Source organism: Brassica napus, chromosome A4, assembly GCF_020379485.1.
Source record: "Brassica napus cultivar Da-Ae chromosome A4, Da-Ae, whole genome shotgun sequence".
Lineage (NCBI taxonomy): Eukaryota > Viridiplantae > Streptophyta > Magnoliopsida > Brassicales > Brassicaceae > Brassica > Brassica napus.
The window spans coordinates 5,289,787-5,314,869 of NC_063437.1; the positions used below are offsets into that span (position 1 = coordinate 5,289,787).

Below are 25,083 nucleotides of genomic sequence, written 5' to 3' on the forward strand. Positions count from 1 at the left end.
TCGCAATAAGATATACTTATATTAGCAATTTTGAAAATTTGATTTTCAAAATAATATTTAAAGGATAGGTTTGCCAAAAAAAATATAGCAAAAAAATGATAAACCGGGTTTGCCCATCAGAGCGGTTCCATCCGGGCCGGCGGTGTTGAACATTGCGGTTTAAGAGTGTAACCGGACCGGGTGTGCACCAACGTCACGGTAGAACCGGTCGGATCCGGTTTTGAAAAACACTGAGAAGAAATACAACAAAATGAATAATTCGTTCGCTTGTAGCATCATCAATCTTGTGAGCTACAGCGTCGATTTCTAAATCTGATTCCCCCTTTCGATCTCTCTTCTCTTCTCTCGCGAGTCTCCAAGGTATGCAATGGCATGGCATCACCTTTGCTCTTGATTCAATTCAATAGATTCGTTTTCCGATCTCTAGAGGCTGATTGTTTTTTTTTTTTTGTTGGGTTTCTCAGTTTCTGATATTTTGCTTAATTGAATTCGTAATCAGATCAAAGATCTGGGACTTATCTGCAATTTTACTTATGTTGATCTAGGGTTTTGTTGTTTCTCTTCCAAGCTCGCTAAGCTTTCTTCGATCATAGAGAGAGACAGTGTGCTTAATTGGCTTTGCTGAGTTGCTTGCCCCTTGTTTTGTTCTCTTCTTATCAGGTTAGCTTTCTTGGTCCTAAAGATGCTTTCTTGTTGATTGTTTAGTGTTGAATGTGAGTACCCTGATGCTAAAATTTGCTTTTTTTGTTTGTGTTTGTGTTACCCTTTTCTTTCCTCAGGGCTTAACGATTCATCAAAAGGCAAAGATAAATTCCTAATTTTAGTGCAAGTCTTAAGTAGAAGAACATCATTTCTAAGAGGCACCTTAACATGGTAAGACTCTCTACCTAGATAAACTACATCACTATTAATTATAAGGAATTTTGAACCCTTCTGCGATAACTTTTTATTCTTCTCTTACTTGTTGCTCTTCTGTTGGGTCTTTGATGTTCCAGGCAAATCCATTACGGCTCTATCTAGCCTGCATAAAGAATACCCTCGAGGCAGCCATGTGCTTACAGGTACAAACCATTTCCGCTCAAAAGTATCACTGCATAGGTCCATCTGTATGGTTAAGGAAACAGTAAAAGACTCTTTGTTTCCCTTCTCCCCCATCCATGTTTGACCTCTAGTGTTTTTCTTACTTTCATGTTTACCTTATTTACATGATATGCACCATCGTTCACTTTTACTCTCGCAATTTTGGTGACGAATGTCGTAAACTATGCACTTTTTGTTCCTGGGGCCATGTGAAGTCCTTGTAAGATTCAGTTTTAACTTGCATGGTATATATTTCTCTACTTGCAGAACTTTCCTTGTCAAGAAGTTGAAAGGCATAATAAACCAGAGGTTGAACTAAAGTATGTAAGCTTGTTTCAAAAACATGCATCTGAGAATGGATGCTCTTGTGCCATTGTGATTTGAACTAGTGGAATCTTATTATCGTCATGTTTTTTTTTTGTAGGACGAGCCCAGAACTTTTGCTAAATCCTGTAAGTAGTTTATTTCTTTCCCTCTCAGTTTGGCATTCTGTCTATATACTAGGTTCTGTAACTGGCTGCTAAATTTTTTATGTTTTGAATTTTACAGGTTTTGATATGCCGTAATGAGGCTGAAAAGTGCTTAATAGAAACATCTATAAATTCACTCCGGATAAGCCTCAAGGTAATTGTTGATCTTGCCTTAGCTTTATATTGTTTTTCACTGTTTCCTTTCACTCACTCTCCTTCGATAACGTCTTTCATGTGTCATGACTCAAACGTCCTGTTGTTAAAAGTACCTGTTCTTGAATTTGCAGGTCAAACAAGCGGATGAACTTGAAAACATACTAACCAAAAAGTTCCTTAGATTCTTGTCCATGAGGGCAGAAGCTTTTCAAGTACTGAGGAGGAAGCCAGTGCAGGTAGACCATCTTCTTAATTTAAACGTAGCTACTCTTGTGTGCCACTATGTTTTATCTTCCAGCTCTAATGCATTCCATTTTCTGTAATTTATTTAGTATGGCAAACGCATCACTGATTGGTTTATATATATATAACGCACACAGGATTGGGAACTTCATTTTACAAATCATCAATCATCTCACTCTGTGGAAATGCCTTTACTTAGATCAGATGGTTACTTTTTATTATGTGAATAGTTTATTCCCTGATCCAATTCAATTTGGTTTCCTTGTTGGTCTTTTGAACAGGGATATGACATTAGCTTTCTTATAACAAACTACCACTGCGAAGAGATGCAGAAACAGAAGCTAATCGATTTCATTATTCAGTTTATGGAGGCAAGTCTTTCTCCAAACCTATTGTGTTTACCTTGTGTCTTTTTTCACGGTAGTAACAATGGGAAGTAGTATTCGGAATAGTTGGCCTAGCCATGGTCAAGGTATCCGCCTTCACACTTAAAATGTTTCTACAAGAATCAAAAAGAAATTAGTTACTTTGATGATATGCTCCAACATGCTAATCTCCTCATACTCCTCCGATTAAAACTGGAAATGTAACTGAAATTGCAGGATATAGAGAAAGAAATAAGCGAGTTGAAGATATCAGTGAACACCAGAGGAAGACTGGTGGCTACAGAGTTTCTGAAACAGTTCATGTAAAGCAACTGAGTTGTTATAATGTAAGCACTCATTGTATTAATCACTCATTATTTGGTCAAATTCATCTACACATATAATAAGTTCTTTTCTCTTGCTACACTTTCTGTTTTCTTTTTGTCTCTACTTCCTTTGCTCCTACGCAACTGAACCATCGGCTTCGTAATTGTAGTATATGTTACGCAATACTTGTAAAATATGGGCTGTTCGTTAATCATAGAAGTTGTTCTAGCATGCAGTCACAGCAAGAAAAGTTGTTTCTACGACCAAGTAAAAATAAAATCAATTTTAAATGATATTCGTTTGGCCATCTTTTATCTCTATCCAAATAATTTATTTAAATGGTATATCTAAGCGATATTTGGAACTGTTTATTTATCAATCCAAATGAAACATCTAAATTGAATTTGGTTTATTTTCTCAATTGTTGTACATGAATAGTTTAATAAGAAAACAATTCAACAACTTTTATTTTTAATTTAATTATATTTACAAATTTAAAACTATAACATTTATTTATTAGTTACAACTAATTATTTTGAATGAGCATTTTGATTATGTAATTTTGATGAAGAAATACATTATTGCGATTTTTTTATAAAATTTAGTATTTTATATTTTGGTAAGGAAATACGATTTTAAAGTTTTTATGTAAAAATATAATTTTTCGTATAGGTGGACGAGATTATTTTGCGGTTTGGAAAAAAAAATTTATGTTTTGATGGAAGAATATAATTTTGAGAGTTGGGATATATGTCGAGTTTGACATTAGATGTCAGATCGAGGATCTGTTGAAATGGTGGCTGCTTGTGCAGTGCATGTGCTTTCACTGATGTGTTTTCGAGTTTGATTTTCCTCTACTATGCTTGTATTGTTACTTCAGATGATCAGTTCTCACTTGCGGCTTATTTATTTGGTTCTTGTTTAGTTTATAGAGTTGTGGTTATGTGGCTCAATCAGCAATAGTGAGTCGTCTCCGGCAGGGGCGAAGCTAGGATTTTTCTTATAACTAGGTGCATAATAACTAATAAAAATAGCATAGGAAGATTTGAACCTAGGTTATTGGAGAATCTTTTCTATGATCATAATACCCGACGATGATATTTGCTGTGATGTTCATGATTCTGAATATTCCATAGATTTCAATCTGTGGACTTTTGGGAATGGGATGAAAATTGTAGGTGCAAACTTAACCAAATAGCCACTTCCTTCTTATAAGTCCTATGTAAAAAATCAAATATCTAAAATATATTGGGTGCACTTGCACCCATAGTGTTTAATGTGGCTTCGCCACTGGTTTCCGGGTTTGGGTTTATGGAGATATATTTCCATTTTGTCTAATTGTCTCCTTGTAAGCATCCATCTAAGTTTGAATTCATTCTAATCATCTTCTCCTCTTATCTTTTCTAGAATATTTCTTAATTTCAGTTTTAGTTTTGAATTTATTTATTTTCGTTTAGTTGCCCGGAAATAGATGATTTATGCCTCTTTTCTTTAGTTTTTTTTTTTAAAAAAAAATTTCCACCAGCTTTTGTATTCAAATATAACTAGGTGACCGGTCCGCACCCTATGCGGGCATAAGAAAATTCAAAATATGGACTAAATCTTATATAATTTTATAAGTAACGGATTTTATAATATAATACCACCGTCTTTGGGAGAATTCATCAGGCATGGAAAAAAGATCGCACACCAATTTGAGATGGACGAGAGGGAACAAAGTAACTTCAATATGAAGAGGCATATATTGTGTGTACGTATAATTGCAACGTCCCAAAATAATTTTTATTTTGGTATGTTTGCGAAGAAACTTTCATTCAAAATATGGAATAAATAGTGCACAGTTTTAGAAGATTCAGATTTTATATTATCATTAATTAGAAATGTATTGTATATCTGTCGTAAATATCTATGTTGGTGAATAATATTTTTTTTTCCATTAATAATAAAAAAAACATTTGTGTAGACATAGTAAAAGAAAATATAATAAAAAAAATTCGAAAAATTATCCATAAACAATATAAATTATGAAGTACAATTGTCGAAAAATAATGCAAAATCATTTAGAAACCTGCAAAAAATTAAATAAATTTTGTAAGTAATTTGTCGGATTAACATTATTTGAAAGATTTATAAGTTTCAAAATAAAAGTTAACATGCAATAATATTAAAGTAGACATACTTTCATCGAAATAGTCAGAAAACAGGATGCTCCTGAATACAATCGGTCTCCTAACTCATCACTGCCCATCTGGAAAATACAAAAAGTAAATAATTGTAACAGTCTATATACTTAAAATTTTGTATTTGAAAAGAAATTAGATTAAAATTACATACCGTGACTATAGAATATTCTGAAAAACTTGTTTGTAGACAACATTCAATGGTTTTGTCTGTGTTTTCCCTTCTTTACCAGTTATTAGGATTTTTAATCCAGATCTCGACTTAACTCTTGAAAGTGCAACGTAGAGCTGACCATGAGAGAATAATGGCCTAGGCAGAAACAACCCAACACTTTCCAGTGTTTGACTTTGACTTTTGTTGATGGTTATCGCGAAAGCCAAAGTAACTGGAAATTGTCTTCGATGCATTATGAAGAGGAACTTTGTGTCAGGTGGTGTGACAAACATTCTAGGGATCCAAACCGGATGTCCAGCAATTTTGTTTCCGGTTATAATTCTACCTTCTATCACATGGGGCAGTAACTGAGTAACAATTAGCCTAGTACCATTACATAAACCATCTGCAACATCCATGTTACGAAGACACATGATAGGAGTACCAACCTTGAGCTTCAAGCAATGTCTAGGCAGTCCAGCCACTTTAACACTGTTCAAAAACTCTGCAGGATATACGACATTTTCTTCTATGTCAACATCAGATGGGATAATACTGTCAGAGCTAAGGTAAACCTTCTCTTCTCCTGAAAGCATATGTAAATCCTTTTGTTTAGTGATATTTATAAACTTAGTTGAACATAAGAATAAATGATAAAACATGTTACCTGGCAACTGCGAAAGCATGTAATCATTTATTTTATCCACTTTATCATTTGTGGGAGTAAGAATGGCTCGGTGTCTATACAAATCCTTATCTGTTGAAGTTTGAAAAGCTTGTCCATAAACCTCTTTTGCTATAGTCTCAATAGGGTCTTCTCCACTATTTTGTATCAGCAAATCAGAAGGGATGTCAATCTCAACTTGACCGTCGTTAGGCAAATTTATTTTTCCATCTCCTATATCCAAAATCCAGTTTGAGAAGGATTGAAGCTCTTTTGCTGCATCATCAGTAAGATCTGCCAGCAATCTCATGTTTTTTGTTAGCTTCAGAACTTTGCAGTGCTCCCAAAGATATGACGAATTCAGAGCTGCCAAAACAGTCTCTACTCTACCACCTCCAGGTATAACCGGTAAAATCTGTCTGAAATCTCCACCGAAAACAACAACTTTACCCCCAAAACCACCAAGATGACGACAGTTGCAATTATACGTACACACAATATCACCACATTTTAGTGATATTGTGTGTACGTATAATTGCAACTGTCGTCATCTTGTTCGCTTTTTCTTTTCGACAAAGGAGTTGCTGTAAAACCACCAGAACCAGAGGAAATATCATCTGCGGACTCCAACATTAGGACCTGCAGGAAACAGATTTAATCGAATCAATATTATGCTCCTGTAACAATCAAATTAATCGCAATTAGAAGCAGTAAATTACCGGTTTAAGAGGCAAATCAGCAAATTCCTCAACCATTTCACGGTCATCAGTAGCCAATCGAACAACATACTGAGAGCTCTTTCCTTTAATGTTATCAGCGTCAACTGAAATCTCAAAAAGGACTCTCTTACCAAAGAGATCGCTAACTGCTTCTGGTAAGAAGTCTTCATCTTCATTCTACAATTACATAGAGATAGGTTAAACAAACGAATTTATTCTGTTAATTGATGTACAATTATATTGCATAAAAGTACCTCGTCATAGAGTTCAGCAGCAGAATGACGCACAATTTGTTGAGCATTAGCATCAAACAAAAGAAAATTAGCCTCACCGTTATCGTCCTTGACATGGGCAATTAATTTGAACCTGTACAAAAATATTAATAAACGTCACAGACTATTTTAATGGCGATTTACCCAACTCATCTATTTGTATATCTAACCCGCTCAATACCTGGAAATGACATCACTGTGTTCTTTGTCACACGTATTGCAGAAGAACAAGGGCCGGCCATCAGCATCAACATTTGTTGTAGGCATCACTTTTTTGTTGTGGTATTTGCAACTTAAATATTGCCAGCCACGTTCAGTATCAATTGTTTCAATAGTCCCCAGAGTGACAAAAGTCCCAACCTATTCGTCAATAACAATATGTTAAAAGCATTGATAACACATGGAGTATACGCATGTGTAAAAACATTTCCATCAAAGAGTGTAGTCTATATACCAGAGTACTGTCAATGATCTCTCTGATGGTTAGCCTCTCATTAAGAACAAAAAATCTGGCACGAATAGAAGTAGCAGTACCAACAGACCATTGGCTACTATCGTTGTTTGTAAGAGCAAGTGAATCATCAGGGAGACTGCCATCACAAATAATCACACATAATTTAAAAACCCGTCAGTGAAAATGAGGTTCACAAATTAAAATAAACATCTATATGTATTGAACTCCTCCATAAGTCTGGAACGTAAGACGCAGGACACGTACCTTGATTTGAACTCCTCAATAAAATCAAGTGTTGGGTTGAGCAAAATATGGGTTGAATTATACCCGCTAGATATGGAGTAAGCACCTACAAAGTATATTGATCTTATTAATATGTTATGCTCGCAATCATTTTACACAAATTGAAACAATATTATATACATTTCCACACTTTAACAGAACAGAATCTGATAACACAAATAATCATGGTCGACATGTTACTCCTACTGTAATTGTATACTTGTTTAGCATAACAACCCCACAGAGTACACATCATCTTCATATTACTGTATAATATAAACTTAAGTTAAATACAGTTAATAGAGGTTTAGCTAGCAAAGTATAACTAAGATTAAAAACAAAGTCTTACTTTGGACCACACAACTCAACCAAGAGCCTCATGTTGTCTTTTTCTTTTATTATTTTGTTTTTCAGAGACCCGAAGTTAACTATTTGGCCAACCACATCTACATAACAAAAATAAGTGTCAAATCAGAAACAAGTAACTACAAAGTGAAAGACTTTTTAACTGCGTAAGAAACTAACTCACCAACAAAACAGCTATGATCCAGATTTCCACCAAGAATATCAGATAAGTCCGCGAAATACTTTTCGGGAACTGCACTTGGAAAATCATCAGCTTTTCCAACAAAAGTTGTTGGAAAGAAGCCAATTTTGTAGGATGTGGCGTTGTACGGTATTCACCAGTTGCATCGTACACTTTGAACAACTGGAGGACAATCGCATCTCCTTCGCGTAGCTTGTCATCGAATTTTTTGATGAGTTGTTCACCAACTGAAGCATTAATTCTTGTCCCCTGGTCACAAAAATGATAAGAGTTTTAGTCACGCATAATAAGTATATAAACGATGTTTCCAAATAAATCCATGTTGTGTGATGTATACTTACTTCTTTATCAACAACCACCATTTCAATGGTGTTTCCTGATTCTTTGTTATAGTTTCTCCACAAGCGAACAATCCTAACTTCAATACGCGACGTATCTTTACAGGGTTTTAATTCTCTCACATAAAAAACAATATTTTTTTGGCTCGCACCATTGCCATTGTTCTTGTTAGAGCTGAATGTTTGTATTTTAACCATTCAGGTTTCTCATATATATATTAAGCCGATTTATTTATCATATTAATGACCCCTAATAAAGATTGAAATCGTTTAAAGAAAGATTTTAATTGTGTATTGTCATAAATTGATTTGCATATGATATGATTTTAACTTGCGCAAGTAATGTAATAAATACGAAAACAACTTGCGCAAGTAATTAATTGGAATAATAAGGAAAGTTATTAATATGCAAATTAGTTTACAATCTTGCGCAAGTTTTCTAATTATATGGGCTTAACATCTATCGACAATATAGTAGGCCTTTTGTAAATAGGCTATTTACATTTTTTCCCATAATTAAACTAAAAGCAAACTTGAAAATCCGAAAACCAACAGACCGGAAACCGCAAGGAATGAACCTGACTGACTAAATTAGTAATATGAACCTCTAAATCGAATAGCAATTAGCAATGCAACAGACTATCAGAATTAATAATGTGAAGCTCTAAATCGTGCTAATGAAACAAAAAACCAAACTTGAAAACCTCAAGAGAGGACTGTCTAAATGCTTGTTGAGTTATTAAGGAGAAGATAATCTTACAGTCCTGATTCAGAGACAGAAGTCAAATGCAAGTTTCTTGTAAATGTCAGTTGTCTCTTCTTATTCCATCAGTAGACAGTCCGCGTAACACATCTCTGGTCGTGGCAATTGTCTTGTTTAAGAGAATCAGGACCTCAAAAGCAAGAAGGTTAATCAGTCAATTAGATACAAAGATTCTAAATGTTAATAAGCAGACCGTAGTTTATAGCTTAACATATGTCGAATCCAATCAGAGAAATTAAACAATCTTTGTATCATAGCTTAAAAGTCGAATCCAATCAGAGAAACCAAAAAAATCTTCGCCAATTAGCTTAAAAGTCGAATTCAATCAGAGAAACCAAAAAAACCGTAAATTCTGAGAGTATCGACAAACTACACCTCGATTGAAGTAGAACGAAGCGTCGATGTTCGCGATGGATATGATTGAAGTAGCAGAGTAGGGAGAAGCAAACTCATCTGGTCGGACTGTCTTCATTGGATCGAAACCATATAGAACTTCCATTGATATGCGATTAAAAAAGAAAAAACAAAAAAAATCATGACATACGACAGCGTTTTAGTAAATGCGGAGGGGAGTGAAAAAAATAAATGAAAAAGAAAAATGCAAAAAAAACAGCCAATAGAATTATAACGTTTTTCCTGAGAAGTTCTATATGAGTGTCACCTCAGCAGAAATCACTAAAGTGACTTCTCTTTTAATGTATAGGGGGATTCCAACTTTGAATGCATATTACGAATTAGATGTCAGAAAAGCATATTCTCTCAGTTTTGAAAAAAAAAACTATTTACACACAGATTAAAGAAATAATTGAAATGCATTTAAGTTTTTATTAACTATACATATTAAATCAATAATATTTGAAAGAAGTAAAATTATTTTAAAGAATCATTGTATTTGTAAGTAATACTAAACTGAAACTGCATCGAAATTCTAAAATAATATTTTTTGTATAAGAAGAAAAAATTGTTAAATGACATTTTTCAAAAATAGCAGGAGTATATGATTACTTACCTCTTTTTTCTCATATATCACTGACAAACATATGAGCTCTAGTTTGCTTCTGTCTAGGCCCATCAAGATCTATTTCTTTTGTTCGAAAAAATAAATTACGGTTAAGGTCAACCCATCTACAGTTTAAGTAAACCACTTCTGATTCAGTCAAGCCGCTTATCTCTGTCCTTGTCCAATTGCCGGCGCAGTACCTTGTTCCTGCGCGCCATCTGTTCGACAAATTGTCTGGACCAATTTTTCCAAGAGAAGAAAAAAACGATACTTTTGTTTTCTGAAAAAGGTTTGGTTTTAGGGTTTTGGGCAGTAGGGTTTCTTCATTCGAACAAGTCTGTGATATTGATTTCTAATGGCTTCGGCTAATGGGAACAACAATAAGAAAAGAGGTGGAGGGCTATCGTCGCTTGCCCCTCGAGAAATCAGCGTCCAGAAATTCTCGGAGGCTAGGGCAGCAGAGCTCGAGTCTCTTCACTCCATAGTGTCTGAGCGTTTGAACAAGGACTTCCGGTCAAAGAGGAACCAGAGGAGAAGGACCAATGCCTACACTAGCCAACCTTCAAAGAGACGTAACATTAAGAGGCAAAGATCTGAGTCATTATCTATTGGTCAAGCATCATCATCTCATGAAACAAAGATCCCAAGACGAGTCAAGAGGAGAATGGAACTTAAAGGGAACCCTGAATCGGGTTTTTCTACCACTGGTGATGGAACAAAGAGGCTGAGAACACATGTCTGGCATGCTAAACGCTTCTCTATGACTAAGCTTTGGGGCTTTCACCTTCCTCTTGGTTTACATGGCAGGTAAATTTCACAGTGTGTTGCTTCTCATTAGTATAATATAGTTTGTGCCTTTTTTAAGGCTGTTTTTTTTTTCTGTCATGGTTTTAGAGGAAGGGGATCTAGGGATATCTTGAACAAGTCTAGGCAAGGTGTTCTTGTGCACGATGCTAGCTATCACATTGCTGTGCAGTTGGAGGGTCCAGAGGCGAGCATTTACCCTAATTCTTGAGAGATTCTTCTAATTAAGTTTTTTTTATCTTGATGTTATCTGGCTTCGAACTTCTCAGGGCTCACTCTTGTCGATATTAAACATGCTACTGGAGCCTTCGCCTTCATCTCGTTCCAAGGAAGTCTTCGACTCTATTCTCACAGGCCTTAGTTATGGAAACTCCATGGTATAGTGATTCACTTTTGAGTAAAACAGAAAACAGCACCTTCAGCAGAGGATGTAATCATAATTGTTTCTGTTTTCTCCAGCTTTATCACGTCGAACCACCAGTTTCTCAGGTGATTTCACCTGTAATTTATATGTGGAGACCTTCTCAGCTACCTAAGAGAAGGGATGAGGAGGAAGTAGGTGACTGCGTAGGAAATGATGGTTGTCTAGTCTCAAATGGGGATCATGCAGACTCTCGAAAACTTTGGGTGTGGATCCATGCTTCTTCCTTCAGTGAGGGATATGCTTCTCTTAAACTAGCTTGTCAAAAACAGGTAATTTAGATGACTCTAGTAGTTTTCATGCTGTACGTACTTTTGTGGAGATATTGATATTTTGAAGTCCCTTCATTCAGATGAATGAGACAGGTGTCCTAGTTGATTGCTTGTCACTCGAGGGACAGCTTGCAAAACTTGAGCTTTTTGGTACAAAAGCATCTCAGCTTCTGCAAAAGATCCTACATCCTGTTACAAGGTAAGCCACTTAAGTGAATATATATAACGGTTTTGTAAGAACGCAAATGAACAAAGGGAAGATTTTCTTATCTCAGTTTTCTCTGTCTTTTGCAGTAGCTCAGAGAATCCTCCCTCTGTTTTAATAAAATGCTCGATGGAAAAAGCTGAAGCTAAGAACGTTGTTGATCCTTACAAAGAGGAGTGCATACCATCTTGCGCTATTTTACCACGGTTTGTCATAGATCCGCGGTTAATCCCGAATAATCCCTGTGATGATACTACAATGTCAGCTGAAATGACCAAAACGGAGCCTACTGAGTCACTTGAGATGTTGACAACAAGCACAGAGGCTGAAACTTTCAAGTGCTTATGGGATGCAAATGGTGAACTGTACCCTCCAGAAGAAGAGAACATATTGTGTTGGGAGAAGCATCAGAGTCGTATGAAGTCTTTTTGCATCGACGACACAGCTGATGAGTTTCCTAAGATATCTAGCAAGCCAAGGAGTTCGAGGTCTTGTCCTTTACTGCTTCTTAAACATAGAAAGCTTGGGGATACAGCTACAGGGTAATCTGCACTTTAGTTGAATCGTTTCTGTGTTGTTATATAGAATCAGTGTCTTTAAGGATCCACAATTAATCATATTATTATTATGGTTTTTCAGATGGTCTCTCATACTTCCCCTTAGTTGGGTCAAAGTTTTCTGGAATGCCTTTGTCTCAAAAGGAGCTCAGGCAATAGGTCAGAGGGAGAAACGCTGGCTTTCTTGTGATGTATATTTCCTCTCTCTCTCTCTTTGGAACTTTAATCCATTACTGATATGATTCTCTTTAAACCGTAGACTTGAGAAACGTCTGAACAACTCTCTTTTTTTTTTGGCAGGCTGGTTTGCCCTTTTTCCCATCAGATTTTCCTGACTGCAAAGCATATTCGTCTTTAACAATGAGTGAAGGTGCAGACTTGAAGGAGAAGGCACAAAGGCGACCTCTTGCCGTGAGACCTTTCAGAATTCCCATTCCGCCTCCATGGAGTAGTATCCATGTGACGCATTGTGTCAAAGAGAGTTCAGATCAAAAACTTACAAGCGGTGGGACTAGTGGAGTGGAGATTTTCAGTAATGGTGGTAATCTGTTCGATGGTATCGTGGCAAGAACACCAGATTCGCTGCCTACTTTTCTCCAAACTTTCACAAATCGTGTGGAGACGATTCAAGAAGATGAAACGAAAGCTAGAGGTCAGATCCATAAGAGGAGTGATAACAAACTATGCCTTGTCAGAGTTCTTCTACATGCTTTCAAGGAAGGTTCATTCGAAGAAGGCGCGGTTGTATGTGCACCATCTCTCGCAGACTTATCATTACTAAAATCCGGGTAACATCTCCAAGAAATTATGTTGTGAGTCAGTTGAAACTATTTTCACTTTGGGATGAGATTTCTGATGTATTGCGTTATGTTTCACAGCTGCAGTGAGGGAGAAGAAGGGGGTGTTACAATCCCTCAATCTTCTGTAAGCTCTTACTTTCTAGAACAACCTTCTGGAACCTGGGAACTTAATGTTCCTGAAGACAGTCACACAAAGCAATCTCATAGATGGCCAATTGGGTTTGTGACGACAGGATTTGTCCGTGGGAGGTAAAAAACAAAATTAAACCCATAAAGATCTTGATTTAATAATCACCAAAGGCTGATTTGGTTTCTGAGTTCTTTAAACTTGTTATAATAATGTGCAGTAAAAAGCCGACAGCAGCAGCTCTGTGTGATGCAGTGTTGTTAGGGAGACTAAGAGAAGAGCAATGGAGAGGGAAAGATGTGAAACGGAGAAAGAAGGAGATTTATGTTCTGGTTAGAAACCTAAGATCTTGTGCTTATAGACTGGCACTTGCTACTATTGTTTTGGAGCAACAAGACGCTTCTGGTGATGATGTCCACTGCTTTTAAAATGCCAATCTTTTCGATTCCGCCACCAGTCCCAACACTGTTGTTTTGTTTGTCTCAATCACATTTTGTTTGTCTTTAAAAGAATATCATTTTAATTATTTATAGTACCAAAAGCAAGTTTAATGGGAATATGGATATATATCACTGGTGTTAATATTGAATAGGCTGGTTTCAGATTAACTTGTATCTTCTGTTTCATTCTTCTTCAACCGAACATGAAATTCTGAGTAAGTGACGGTTATTCCAATGCTGAAGTTTCTTCCCATGTTCTGCAACCCTTCAAATGATAATTAAAAGAGTAATGAAATGGCTAATCATCATCGGAAAAGAAGCGCAAAGCATCTTTAGCGTAAGTTTTGTTCAGTTCTTGTGGTTTAATTTGTTGGTAATCTATTGACTATAACTCTCTTATTTTTCTCAGGCTGATAAGAGGTTTTCGGATAAAAATGAATGATAGCTCGGAGTTTAGAAATAAGAGAGAACCAAGAACCGAAGAGTTGGCGAGAAGGCCTCAAAAATATAAACTAATCTGATGTCAAGGCATCAAAAAAGAGAAGCGGCCTGAAATGCTTGATGCTTGCTTTCTAAAGTTTGTGAAAGATGAGAATGCTGATAAATGATTCATCCAGCTAATAGTGAATCTGATAGAAGCGTACTCCCCCCACTTTGAAAAAGTTGGAAACCAATCATAATTTCAGATGATGGAGTCTGGAGATGGTTTTGCATCCATAGCTCCCCTCTTCCATCAAAATCCGGTTTATGGATTCTGAACCTGTGACAGATAAATGTAATATATTTGTATGCTATGGAAACGAGAATAGAAAAGCCTAATGATATAAGCAACTTAAAATACTTGTTTAGAGAGCCCATACCTTGCTTGTGATTTCTCTGATGACCTTTGCAAGTTGGTCATGATTCAGGTTTTTCTCCAAGAAGGCGTCCATCCCAGCTTGTATGGTTTCTCTTGCTTCCGTTGAACCATGATCATGTCCAGATACAGCTATAATTGGTATATGCAAACCACCTCCATATTTTTCCTCCATTTTTCTTATCTCTCTAGTTGCTTCATATCCATTCATTTCTGGCATCTGTATCCACAAAGATGATGATGCAGTAGGAGTTTTGAACCATGTAGCGTTTTCCTTAATTTATGGAAGAAGGATTTATCAAATAAAATGTACCTGGCAGTCCATGAATATGTAGTCCAAAGGAAGAAGCACTTCTGATGAACCTCCTTCTCCATGCTCTCTTTGTGTAAGCCATTCACTCACTAATCTCACAGCTTCTTTCCCATTGTAGCATTGTTTGACCTCAGAGGCTCCCATCTTTTTCAGCTTTATTGTTGCAATTGAAGATGTTATACGATCATCATCCACCAACAGAACCCTCTTTCCACTCAACAACTCATCTTCACTAGGCTTGAAAGCTCCTTGTTTGTCTTCTTTTGGCTCGGTTCCTCCAAATTCAGGCAACATCTTCAGCACTCGGTTGAGACATGATCCATGCAAGGGTTTAGAACAGCTAATGTCCCCTCTCTCACTTCCTTGTCCCCTATCATTAAGCCAAACAACTTTACAGGAAAGACCATGGTGCAAGCCTCTGCGAAACTGTTCAACAATGTCGTACAGCTCAGGAAAATGTCCTGTTTCCGCATCAATCACCACAAGGAGAGCTGGAGAGAAACCATGCCTTGTTCTTTTAGGAGTCTGGCTTCTTGAATCAATCCCATCCATGCCAATCAAAGGCAACTCCCTTGAGCTTGAGCTTAATGATTCGTTTCTTCCCATGGAACCCTGACGTGAAAACCCAGAAACCCTCTCTAGGACATGAATCAAATGTTCCCATCTTTTGACCACTGTGACTTTTATCCCAAGACTCTTTATGTGTTTCTCTGTAACCCTTCTACGTTCTCCATCTTTCATCAGAAGAACCACTCGAGACCTTTCTTGCTTTGGACTTGAGCTGAGCCAGTTGTGTAACCTAGGGCTCATGTTCCGTATGCTCATGCTACCTCCCGATGAAGTTTTAATAGCCCAAGGCATGTGTTCTCCTTCTTCCGTGTCCTGTCTACTCACCTGAGACTCTGATGCTGCCGACAATAAAACGTTGAACTGAAAACATGTTCCCTTCTCTCCCATGGCCTTGTCAATGATTCTTATCTCCCCTCCCATTAACCTTACCAGAGACTGCACAATCCCAAGTCCTAATCCAGTTCCTTGTTGTCCTTGGTCTGTTTCTCTTACCTGAACATAGTTCTCAAACACCGACTTACGCATCTCCATTGGTATCCCTTTTCCTGTGTCATCCACTTCAAACACAAACTCCATCATGTTCCCATTGTTTCTTATTGAATTTGACATTGACCCGGCCTGATCTTTACTCTTCTTTGAAAACTTTGATAAACCTCCTTCATTGTCCGGTGCAAGGATCACATTGGAACTGGTCCTCTGAGCCCAAGCTCGGATCGAAATGTGTCCCTCGACCGTGAACTTGACCGCATTGCTGACAAGATTGTTGAGGATTTGCTTCAGTTTTCCACCATCTCCTCGCACGTTAGAGCATTTGAAAACCGAGCCATCGTGCATATCCAAAACCACATCAACCCCTTTCTTCATCGCCACGGGATGAAAAAAATCAATGACGTCTTCCACAAGTTTCGCTAGGTTGAACTCTTCTTCCTTTAACTGCATGTTACCGCTTTCGATTTTGCTCGTGTCCAAAACAGAGTTAAGCAAATCTGTTTTAAAACAACATTACAAGACTTACTGTTAGGGTTCAAAGTGACAAAACTCTGGTGTTTTGAAAACCGGACCGTGGCCCGTGACTCGTCCTTCTAACTGGTTCCCAGTTGTACTAAAAAACGGATTTGAATTGAACCGGGAAATCCGGTCAAAAACTGGTGAAACTCACTAAACCCGGTGTTTCGGTTTTCTCAAATTCAAATAAAAAATATTTAAAAACCGCAATTTTTTTTTTTAAATATATATATTTATTTTTAAAAAAATATATTTTTAAATATCTATCTAAATAAATGATTTTTCATTATATTTTATATTATTTTAAAAAGTTTCATTTTATTTTCATATCACTTTTAAATTCTAACAATGATATAAAAATTTATAAAACATAATTTTATAGTTATATATATATATAGTTAGTTAATCTAAAACTAATTTAAAATTTAAAACCCGGTTGGACCAATCCGATCATTGACCTAGCTCAATGTCAAGTTAATGTCCGGTCCGGTTTTCAAAACATTACAAAACACATAAAATAAAAGGGTCAAGAATCAGAGTCTCTATTGGTCATGCATACCCGAGGTTAATCAAAAAAAGAATAAACTTACCAAGCAGATCCTTGGTGCAGCCATTCACTAGCTTAAGACGAGACTCTAAGTTAGACCCACGTCTAACTTCTTCAGATTCATGACATAGATCAATCAGACCAGTAATCCCGGCAAGGGAACCTCTTATATCGTGGCTAGCTCTTGCAAAGGCTTGACTCTTGTTCATGCTTTTCCTCTCGGCCTGTTGTGTTGCTTCCATTTGTTTTATCAATGTTGCACGCATATGCATCTCTCTTCCTGCTGCGTTCACCATACACGCCACAAAACCTAGAGGCCAGCACAAGCCCAACAACGTTGTTGCAACAAGAAGATATAGCGATGCGCTCCCGATGCTTGGTCCCCTTTCTTTGTTGGGAAACATGAGTGTGTATCTCTGGTAAGAAGAGAAAAAGAAATGGGAGCCTGAGAAACAAAGTTATGAATCTATAAAGAGTATCAGAAGATGATTTAACATTTACCAGAGGTACGCCGGAAACTTCAAGAACAGAGCAAAAAGCTTGGAATTTCAATCTTCCGATCTCCACTTGGTAACCACGAGAACTACAGTTTCCGGGGATGCAATGAGACGATTCTCTACCGAAGCAAATGGAGCCATTGGAGATGAAGAAAGTAGCATTTAGTGATCTTCCAGGAACAATCAAGGTCCCTTCCTTGGTCCACAAGTAAAGCTCTCCACCCTTTAGATCCAAACGGTTCAAAGAATCGATTAACGTTTTAACCGGAAACCCTAATGAAACAGCTCCTTTCTTGCTGTACAAGCTAACGACGCTCTGAAACGTAGCCTCATTAACTTCTCCTCCCAAACCAGGTCCCACAAAGGCGGTAGTGTGGTTTCTCTGCGCTGCTTGGAACCAGTCTTTATGGGTTACATCCACAGGCTTAGATTTCTTTGCATTCCCGGTAAGACGACCGGTTATCTGATCGACGGTTTGAGTGTACCAAGTGTGGTCTCCTTTACCGCTTGAAGAGTTGGCAAAGACAGCGACACTTGCGTTCAGTTCTGTTTTGTAAGAAAACAAGAGACCGTCCGTGCTAATGTACGAAACTTGTGAGACTTGAGGGATCGTTAAATAAGCTTTAAACAACACCGGTGCGACCTGAAACATAACAACAACAAAGACAAAAATATCATTGTCGTTATGTTAATATCTCTTAGTATAATCACTAGAATCATGAATTGACGTAAATTAATTTAAACAAACCTGTGTTTGAATCTTTTTGAAATGAGTATCATTGTTTGTGAGATAAGAATCTATAATGTTGGCTAAACCGGTGGTAGATGAACTGGTCTTCTGGTAGGTAAATTTTCCGATGTTTTCAATATCAGAAACTAGACTTGACCGGAGGCCTTCAGTGCAAAAAACAATGCCGTCTGTTACGTTCTTAGTTGTTCTGAACCAAATCGTGACCGGTATGCACCCGAAAACAATCACCAGAAATGCCTAAACGTATTCGACACAAAACCTTATTAAGTAATATATTCCAACGATTATAAAAAGAATTAACAAGTAAGAAAATATTACCAAGAGGAAGAAGACAAATATTGGACGAGAAGTCACAAACTTTCTAACGTTCACCATCACTTCTTCTGTAAATTAACATTTCATAAAGTTATATAAGCTATGGGCAAGTTAGTTCTAGAAACTTTTCATTCTAGATGCAGAAAATCCTTTGATACATAGTTTGTTTACCTGAGAATGCAACAACCGTTTATATATCTTTAGCTTCTTGACTCTAAATCACAAACTCGAACACACATGCACGACAACTTCTGACTATATCCTCCAAGCTGCAACAACTTATATATGATTGTTCTCCTTCACTGAAAAATTTCGTTCCAGAGTTTAGACAAACAATCAGCACAACACACTAAAACGCAAATTTTAAAACGGGTTATGTACAAGTCGAGAATTATAGTCCTAAATCTCTAGGTTTCAATTTACAATTCTCGTCACTAAAACAGAAGAGCAAAGCTAAAAACATCTAGATGAGAGTATTTGAATCCTATCTAACTTCTTTCATCTCTTCCATTTCGTACACCAAAAAAAAAAAACTCAAGAATGTGAAAGAGGAGTACAAGTCTGAGACGTAATAATAGTTTTCCTTTTGATATGATAATGTGACAACTAGGGTTCTTTGTTGTGTTTCTGGAGCTGAATCTGCTAAACTGAAAGCAATAGGAAGAGACAGAGATAGCTGTGAGTAATGAAAATATGGGTAACTTGGACCAAACCACACTCTCGCAATATATCTCAAAACATAAGACCTGCTTTTAGATTAGACCAAAGAAAGCTCCCGCAGTGTTTAGTTCAGCACAAATTGACTTGTTTTGTCATATGCATCTAAATGTGATTTGCATTGTACAATTAAGGAATCTAAAAATTAATCGCATATCACGAATAAAATCAAATATATTTAAGGCCTAGTATTAAATGGGATTAATATGTGGGGACATAAAAATCAACATGTTAAATAATATATTTTGGATAATAATTAAATGCTACATCTATACTATTAATACATAATATCATTTCTTAATGTCCACTAGATGATAATCCTTCTGAGAGTTTATATGCACAGAAAGAAATTAAGTTTTGTGGATGACACGAAACACCAAAATCTATAAAGCCAACTTCGATTGTAAAATGGCGAAAGAGAATTAGGTTTTCTAGTCTAGATTTGTTTACTATTCTTCATAAGTGATTTCATTTTCTAAATCTATAAAATCGTGCTTTCGTTTTCGTTTTTGTTTCACTGATATGAGTTTTGCTCCTTTTTAACTTCTTTTGTGAATTCGATGAATTACATAAATGTCAATTTAAAAAAAAATGAACATCTGTAAAAATTAGTTCCACTCGATATACATATCTAAGAATCAAAATTTTGAAATTCATCGGCAAACCCTATTCACAGATTAATGCTCAAATCTAATATATCAAACTGTTATAAAATATAAGTGTAGACTCGAAATACAAATGTTTGTCTAGTATATCACCATTTCGGTCTAAAAATTATCTAATTCTAAAACAACAAAACAAATTACTTGTTTTATTAACCTACACTTTTGAGGTTTATTATTTTTTTCTTCCTCAAACGGTTATTCTATTACTCAAGTTTGAAGTGGTCTGGGGAACCAGACCGGAACAGAACAACCAATGTAATACAATTCCCTATGGAAAGATCTCGCTATCTTAGTTAATGAATCAAACGATACATTTAACTGATGAGGTACAAAAACAATCGAGAACTCCGTGAACCTTGCTTTCAACTTCATAAACTCCTCCTGCTCAATAGAAAACCTCGGCCATGCTCCAGGGTCTTTGGTCATCAAGATTAAGTCCTTGCAGTCAGTCCCAAAAGATTGACATGTCGCAAGATAAAGCTTCTAGTTCAGAGTGCAATGGTGAAATTCGTCGTCGTTGATTTCTTGCTCCCAATAGTTGCATCACTCCACTTGAATTTACCCATATCTATCCATAACCACTAAAGAGTGCATCATGTGTCCATGACCCATCTATCATACATCGCTCGGAGATTGAAATCCCTACTGTATTTTGTTCTTCCACCATTTCGTCCGGTCTTTGGTTTGCGTCAAACCAAGCTTGGCATACAGATTCAGCGTGTCTGACAATTTTCAAAGGGTCCCTGTCAATTCCTTTAAAGAGTTTGTCGTTCCTTGCCTTCCAAATATACCATATGATCCAAGGATAAGGGTCCTTGTCCAATTCTGGTTCTATAATATCATTCTTCCGCCAGAAGAGGTAATCTATATTTGTGAAGTGACTTCCACTTGGGAATAGTGTTGGTGGTGTTGGGGTTGACGCATGTGCCCATGTCTGAACGACAAGAGGACAGTCAAAGATGGCATGATTTACAGTTTCATCATCTGCACCACAACGAGGACAATAGTTGTCGCATCGCATATGGCGATGAGTCAGATTACTTGTTACTGGTAGTTGGCCCGATATCATCTGCCAAATGAGATGTCTCATTTTTGAAGGAGATTTTATTTTCCAAGCAAAGGTCTGGAGCATTGTGATACTAGGTTCATGTGCCTCCAATGACTTTTCCTTAAGCAAATTTGTTGCCATCCAATAACCTGATTTGATAGTGTACATACCATTCTTCGTATAGCTTCAGCAGTATCCATCTCGACGGTAGTCTTGGCTTATGGCCAGCGACTGGATCAATGTGATGTCCTCCTGATGGACATAATTCTCTAGCATTTCAGTATTCCATCTCTTCGGGTTTCCAATCATCAGACTACTTACTGGCATCATTGGGTGAAGTACTGGTGCAATTGGCCTAGCTGGTCTCGCCGGTATCTTTGGGATCCAAAGATCTTTCCACATCTTAATTTCATTCTCAGAGTGTCCATTTTGTCTAATCCCGAGTGTTATTAATGGCTTTGTAGCCATTATACTCCTCCACCCATACGAGGAATTGTTAACATCGATTAGTCGCAGCGGCGAGCTATATCGAAAATATCGTCATCTCAAGACTCTTGCCAGTAAAGAGTCCGGAAATTGCACTAATCGCCATAACTGCTTCCCAAGTAATGCGAGATTAAATTCATGGATCATCCTGAAACCTACTCCTCCTTCTTCCCTTGATTTACAGAGTTTCTCCCACTTAACCCAGTGTATTCCTCTCTTAGGAGGGTTCGAGCTCCACCAGAACTGTGCAATGGCACTAGCTAAGTTCTCACAAGTCTCCAGGAGGAGAAGAAGTGTTGACATTACATATGTAGGTAGTTCCAGCAGTATAGACTTTATTAGCACCTCCTTTCCTTCCCTTGTTAGCCATCTTCATGTCCAACCATTAACACGGTTTTGTAGTCGTTCCTTAAGAAAGGCAAAGAGCCTCACCTTCGAACAACTAATATCTTCAGGGATACCAAGATAGGAACCCATTCCTCCCTCATCTTCAATTCCAGCTGATTGTTTTAGAGTATCCTTGACATGTCCAGGTATCCTCATACCAAAGAGTAAGGAAGTTGTTTCAAAATTAATGTATTGTCCCGAAGCTTTTCCATAGGTCCCAAGTGCTTCGTATTCATCTTATGCACGGAAGCGCTCATTAGCCTTCTAAATCATGCAGAGAATCCAGGAAAGATTACGGGGATGCGCGTTTCACGTGCTAGCCCCCCGGTATCCCACCTTCTATTTGCTGATGATAGCATGTTCTTTTGCAAGGTGGAGCCACATGAATGCGATGATATGAACGCTTTTGAGGTTTAGTTACTTAATAGTATACCAATAAATATATATATATATATATATATATATATATATACGTATATATATATAAATATATATATAAATATATAATATTTTACCATTCTAGTATATATAAACTATGCACAAGATGCGAAATTTATAGAAAGTATACCACTGAGTAGGACTCAGAAGATAAATAGGGATGGATGGCACTTTACAAAAAGTGGGAAATATATAGTTAAATCAAGATATCAGGTGGAACGGATTTATCCATATAGAATAAGACCACCACTTTTGATAGGCCCCACAGTTGCGTCTTGAAGGCCTTTTATTGGAAAATACGGTGCCCACCAAAGTTAAAACATTTCCTATGGCAACTAGTGACATGGTGTATCGCGGTTACGAAGAATCTACAAGGGAGAGGGATTCAAGAGGATATCTGTTGTGCAAGATGTGGAGCTCATGAGGAATCGATAAACCATGTGTTTTTTAATGTCCTCCAGCACTCCAAGTTTGGGCTCTCTCAAAGATACCATCAAATTCTGAAATATCTCCCACAAGTTCTCTATTCACAAACATGGATCATCTCTTCTAGAGATTTCTACCGCAGATGGAGGATCATCAGTTTGCTTGGATTCTATGGTACATATGGAAATGTCGTAATAATAAAGTTTTTAGTAATCTGGATATTGATCCCATGAATACGCTTAAATTGGCAGAAACATAGTCAACATTATGGCCTGAGGCCCAGATGTTGAATGTACAGAGGCCATAATGTTCAATGTACAGAGGACAGTACCACACGTTGCGGTTACGGATCTGCCGTCAATTCCAGGACGCTTGTGTTTCACGGATGGTTCCTAGAAAGAATGCGATAGTTTTTCTGGACAAGGTTGGCTCAGCACTCTAGAAGGATTTGCTAGACTATTGGGGGCGAGGAATGTTCGGGCTAGCCTCTCTCCTCTTCATGCTGAAATGGAAACGCTACTATGGGCAATGGTATGCATGAAAAATTTGCATCAATTCCAGGTTACGTTTGCAACGGATTGTTCTCATTTGGTGAAGATGGTTTCGACACCAGAAGAATGACCAGCTTTTGCAACTTATTTGGAAGAATTCAAGGCCCTTAAAGAGAGTTTCCTCCGAGCAGAAATCATCCACGTTCCAAGGACACAAAATTCAATGGCGGATAGTCTAGCCCGTAGTGCTAGGGTGCAACCGTCTTTCGTTGTCTACATGAATGCAGATCACCCGGTTTGGTTTACAGAGTCTGTATGAACCTATATAAGTTGATTAAAAAAAGTATATAAAAACTATAAATTAATAACTGATTGATTTATTAAATGATAAACTAGAAAATTATAATAAATAGCTCAAATGTTGCATTATTACAATTATAATAGCTGACAGGGTATTAGGGAGAAATAAATATAAGACGAATGAAATCTCTCATTTTTCGAACAAACTCAAAAAGAGGTGATTGAAATCTTGTCATGATATATCATTAAAAGATTTTTAGAAATAAAAATCAAGACAAAAATATTTACTCTGAATGATATAATGTATATATATATATATAATGCTTCCAATATTAAAAATTACTTCGATTTGAAGACGTGTATTTCTGGGATTGTCAATATCAAATAACATATTAGAAATAACTTATTTAAAAACAATTTGTATACATAAAAGTATATACATTAGAGTAAGCACATAAATCAAAATCAATATATTTTGTTTATTTACATTCATGTTTTTGCTAAATAAATCAAAGCAAGCATTTTATTTACTTTATATGGTATATAATTAAAATTTAGTGATATTGACATATATATATATATATATTTATAGTATATTTTAATATAAATATTGATAAACACTTCCTATTCATATAATTTTATCATCATTGTATATTTTCTATCACAAAAATTTAAACCGTTAATCACAAAATTTTAATGTGAGATTTATCAATACAAATTTTAAAATTAAAATATATTAAGATCTCAGTAATTTTTAATGCAAATTTGGAAATTAAAATATTTATATATTTTATATGCTATATAATTTAATTTAAATGATATATATTAATACATATATATATATATATATATATATTATTAATATCTATTAATGAGACTTCATATGATTTATGATCATTTGTATCTTGCTTGAACAAAAAAAAGTTAAACCATTGATCACAAAATTTTTAATGTGAGATTTTGATTTTTTTTTAGTAATTTATAGTCGTTTAAAAAAAAATTCAAAATATAACATATACGAAAAAATTAATCTTTTTATTATATGCTTGATGTGATTGTTTAATTTATTCTAATAATATAAAATAAACAAAAAAGAATAAGGATAGAAAAATTGTTATCAAATATGTATTATTCGTGATCATTAATTATCATATATATGTTAATCATATTAGGATATTATGTATCTTTTATTTAAGGAAATAATTGGGAATATTCTTCTTCATTTTTTGAACAAAAGAATTGAAAATATTTTTCTGTACACTATTAGTCAAATTGATAGTTATTTTAATAAAAAATATAATATATATTTATATGGACCAACTTATTTTTCTAAGTATTATAAGGTTCTAACTAGTGACCATTAAAATTGGAATAGGAATGAGTAGAAAAAATAGGTAGGAACAAAATAAAAGAAATCAAATGGAATATTTATTACTTTTGTTCCATATCAGTTTTGATAAGGAATATGCAACATCTCGAGTTGTGAGATATGGAAAGACTTAAAATAATTGATTTGACTACCTATATCACCAAAATTGACTTACCTTTTTCGTCACATATCCGTTTAAAACTTCAGAGTTAAGCTTGTTTGGGCTGAAGTAGTGAAAGGATGGGTTACCTATCGGGAAGTG

The 25,083-nt window shown here is 36.1% G+C and overlaps 3 protein-coding genes across 5 annotated transcripts; 2 read left to right on the plus strand and 1 right to left on the minus strand.

The window, feature by feature from the left end:
* Window positions 1–213: 213 nt before the first annotated feature.
* Window positions 214–2,740, plus strand: LOC106445794 (actin-related protein 2/3 complex subunit 4). Of its 2 annotated transcripts, none has more exons than XM_048778060.1 (10): window positions 214–360; window positions 546–660; window positions 780–873; window positions 996–1,061; window positions 1,348–1,400; window positions 1,505–1,532; window positions 1,630–1,704; window positions 1,838–1,942; window positions 2,231–2,324; window positions 2,552–2,740. In XM_048778060.1, exons 3-10 carry the CDS (start codon window positions 871–873, stop codon window positions 2,716–2,718), a joined length of 591 nt encoding a protein of 196 aa, XP_048634017.1. In that variant the 5' UTR covers window positions 214–360; window positions 546–660; window positions 780–870; the 3' UTR covers window positions 2,719–2,740. The 2 variants fall into 2 exon arrangements, with proteins under 2 accessions (XP_048634017.1, XP_013742881.1); XM_013887427.3 differs by having other exon boundaries at window positions 215–360; window positions 2,231–2,320.
* Window positions 2,741–10,080: 7,340 nt separating this feature from the next.
* LOC106445792 (ribonucleases P/MRP protein subunit POP1-like) lies at window positions 10,081–13,808 on the plus strand. Of its 2 annotated transcripts, none has more exons than XM_013887426.3 (10): window positions 10,081–10,821; window positions 10,909–11,005; window positions 11,088–11,195; window positions 11,278–11,511; window positions 11,592–11,710; window positions 11,809–12,258; window positions 12,356–12,464; window positions 12,574–13,061; window positions 13,152–13,322; window positions 13,421–13,808. In XM_013887426.3, exons 1-10 carry the CDS (start codon window positions 10,370–10,372, stop codon window positions 13,626–13,628), a joined length of 2,436 nt encoding a protein of 811 aa, XP_013742880.2. In that variant the 5' UTR covers window positions 10,081–10,369; the 3' UTR covers window positions 13,629–13,808. The 2 variants fall into 2 exon arrangements, with proteins under 2 accessions (XP_013742880.2, XP_013742879.2); XM_013887425.3 differs by having other exon boundaries at window positions 10,086–10,821; window positions 11,806–12,258.
* A 200-nt stretch (window positions 13,809–14,008) lies between these two features.
* Window positions 14,009–19,956, minus strand: LOC106448148 (histidine kinase CKI1-like). Its single transcript, XM_048778061.1, has 7 exons — window positions 18,498–19,956; window positions 18,177–18,416; window positions 17,433–18,071; window positions 16,975–17,347; window positions 14,810–16,365; window positions 14,501–14,716; window positions 14,009–14,400 (listed from the first exon to the last, which is right to left on the minus strand). The coding sequence occupies exons 1-7, from the start codon at window positions 18,552–18,554 to the stop codon at window positions 14,386–14,388; spliced, it is 3,096 nt and encodes a 1,031-aa protein (XP_048634018.1). The 5' UTR covers window positions 18,555–19,956; the 3' UTR covers window positions 14,009–14,385.
* Between the last annotated feature and the right edge of the window lie 5,127 nt (window positions 19,957–25,083).

Bases quoted from the DNA above. Each gene is read 5' to 3' on its own strand.
- LOC106445794 (XM_048778060.1), top strand. The intron at 1,533-1,629 runs GTAAGTAGTTTA...TGAATTTTACAG, and splicing joins CAGAACTTTTGCTAAATCCT to GTTTTGATATGCCGTAATGA. The intron at 2,325-2,551 runs GTCTTTCTCCAA...CTGAAATTGCAG, and splicing joins TATTCAGTTTATGGAGGCAA to GATATAGAGAAAGAAATAAG.
- LOC106445792 (XM_013887425.3), top strand. From the start codon at position 10,370: ATGGCTTCGGCTAATGGGAACAACAATAAGAAAAGAGGTGGAGGGCTA. The intron at 10,822-10,908 runs GTAAATTTCACA...TCATGGTTTTAG, and splicing joins CCTCTTGGTTTACATGGCAG to AGGAAGGGGATCTAGGGATA. The intron at 12,259-12,355 runs GTAATCTGCACT...ATGGTTTTTCAG, and splicing joins CTTGGGGATACAGCTACAGG to ATGGTCTCTCATACTTCCCC.
- LOC106448148 (XM_048778061.1), bottom strand. From the start codon at position 18,554: ATGGTGAACGTTAGAAAGTTTGTGACTTCTCGTCCAATATTTGTCTTC. The intron at 18,417-18,497 runs GTAATATTTTCT...GAATACGTTTAG, and splicing joins TATTTGTCTTCTTCCTCTTG to GCATTTCTGGTGATTGTTTT. The intron at 18,072-18,176 runs GTTTGTTTAAAT...GTTATGTTTCAG, and splicing joins TCAAAAAGATTCAAACACAG to GTCGCACCGGTGTTGTTTAA.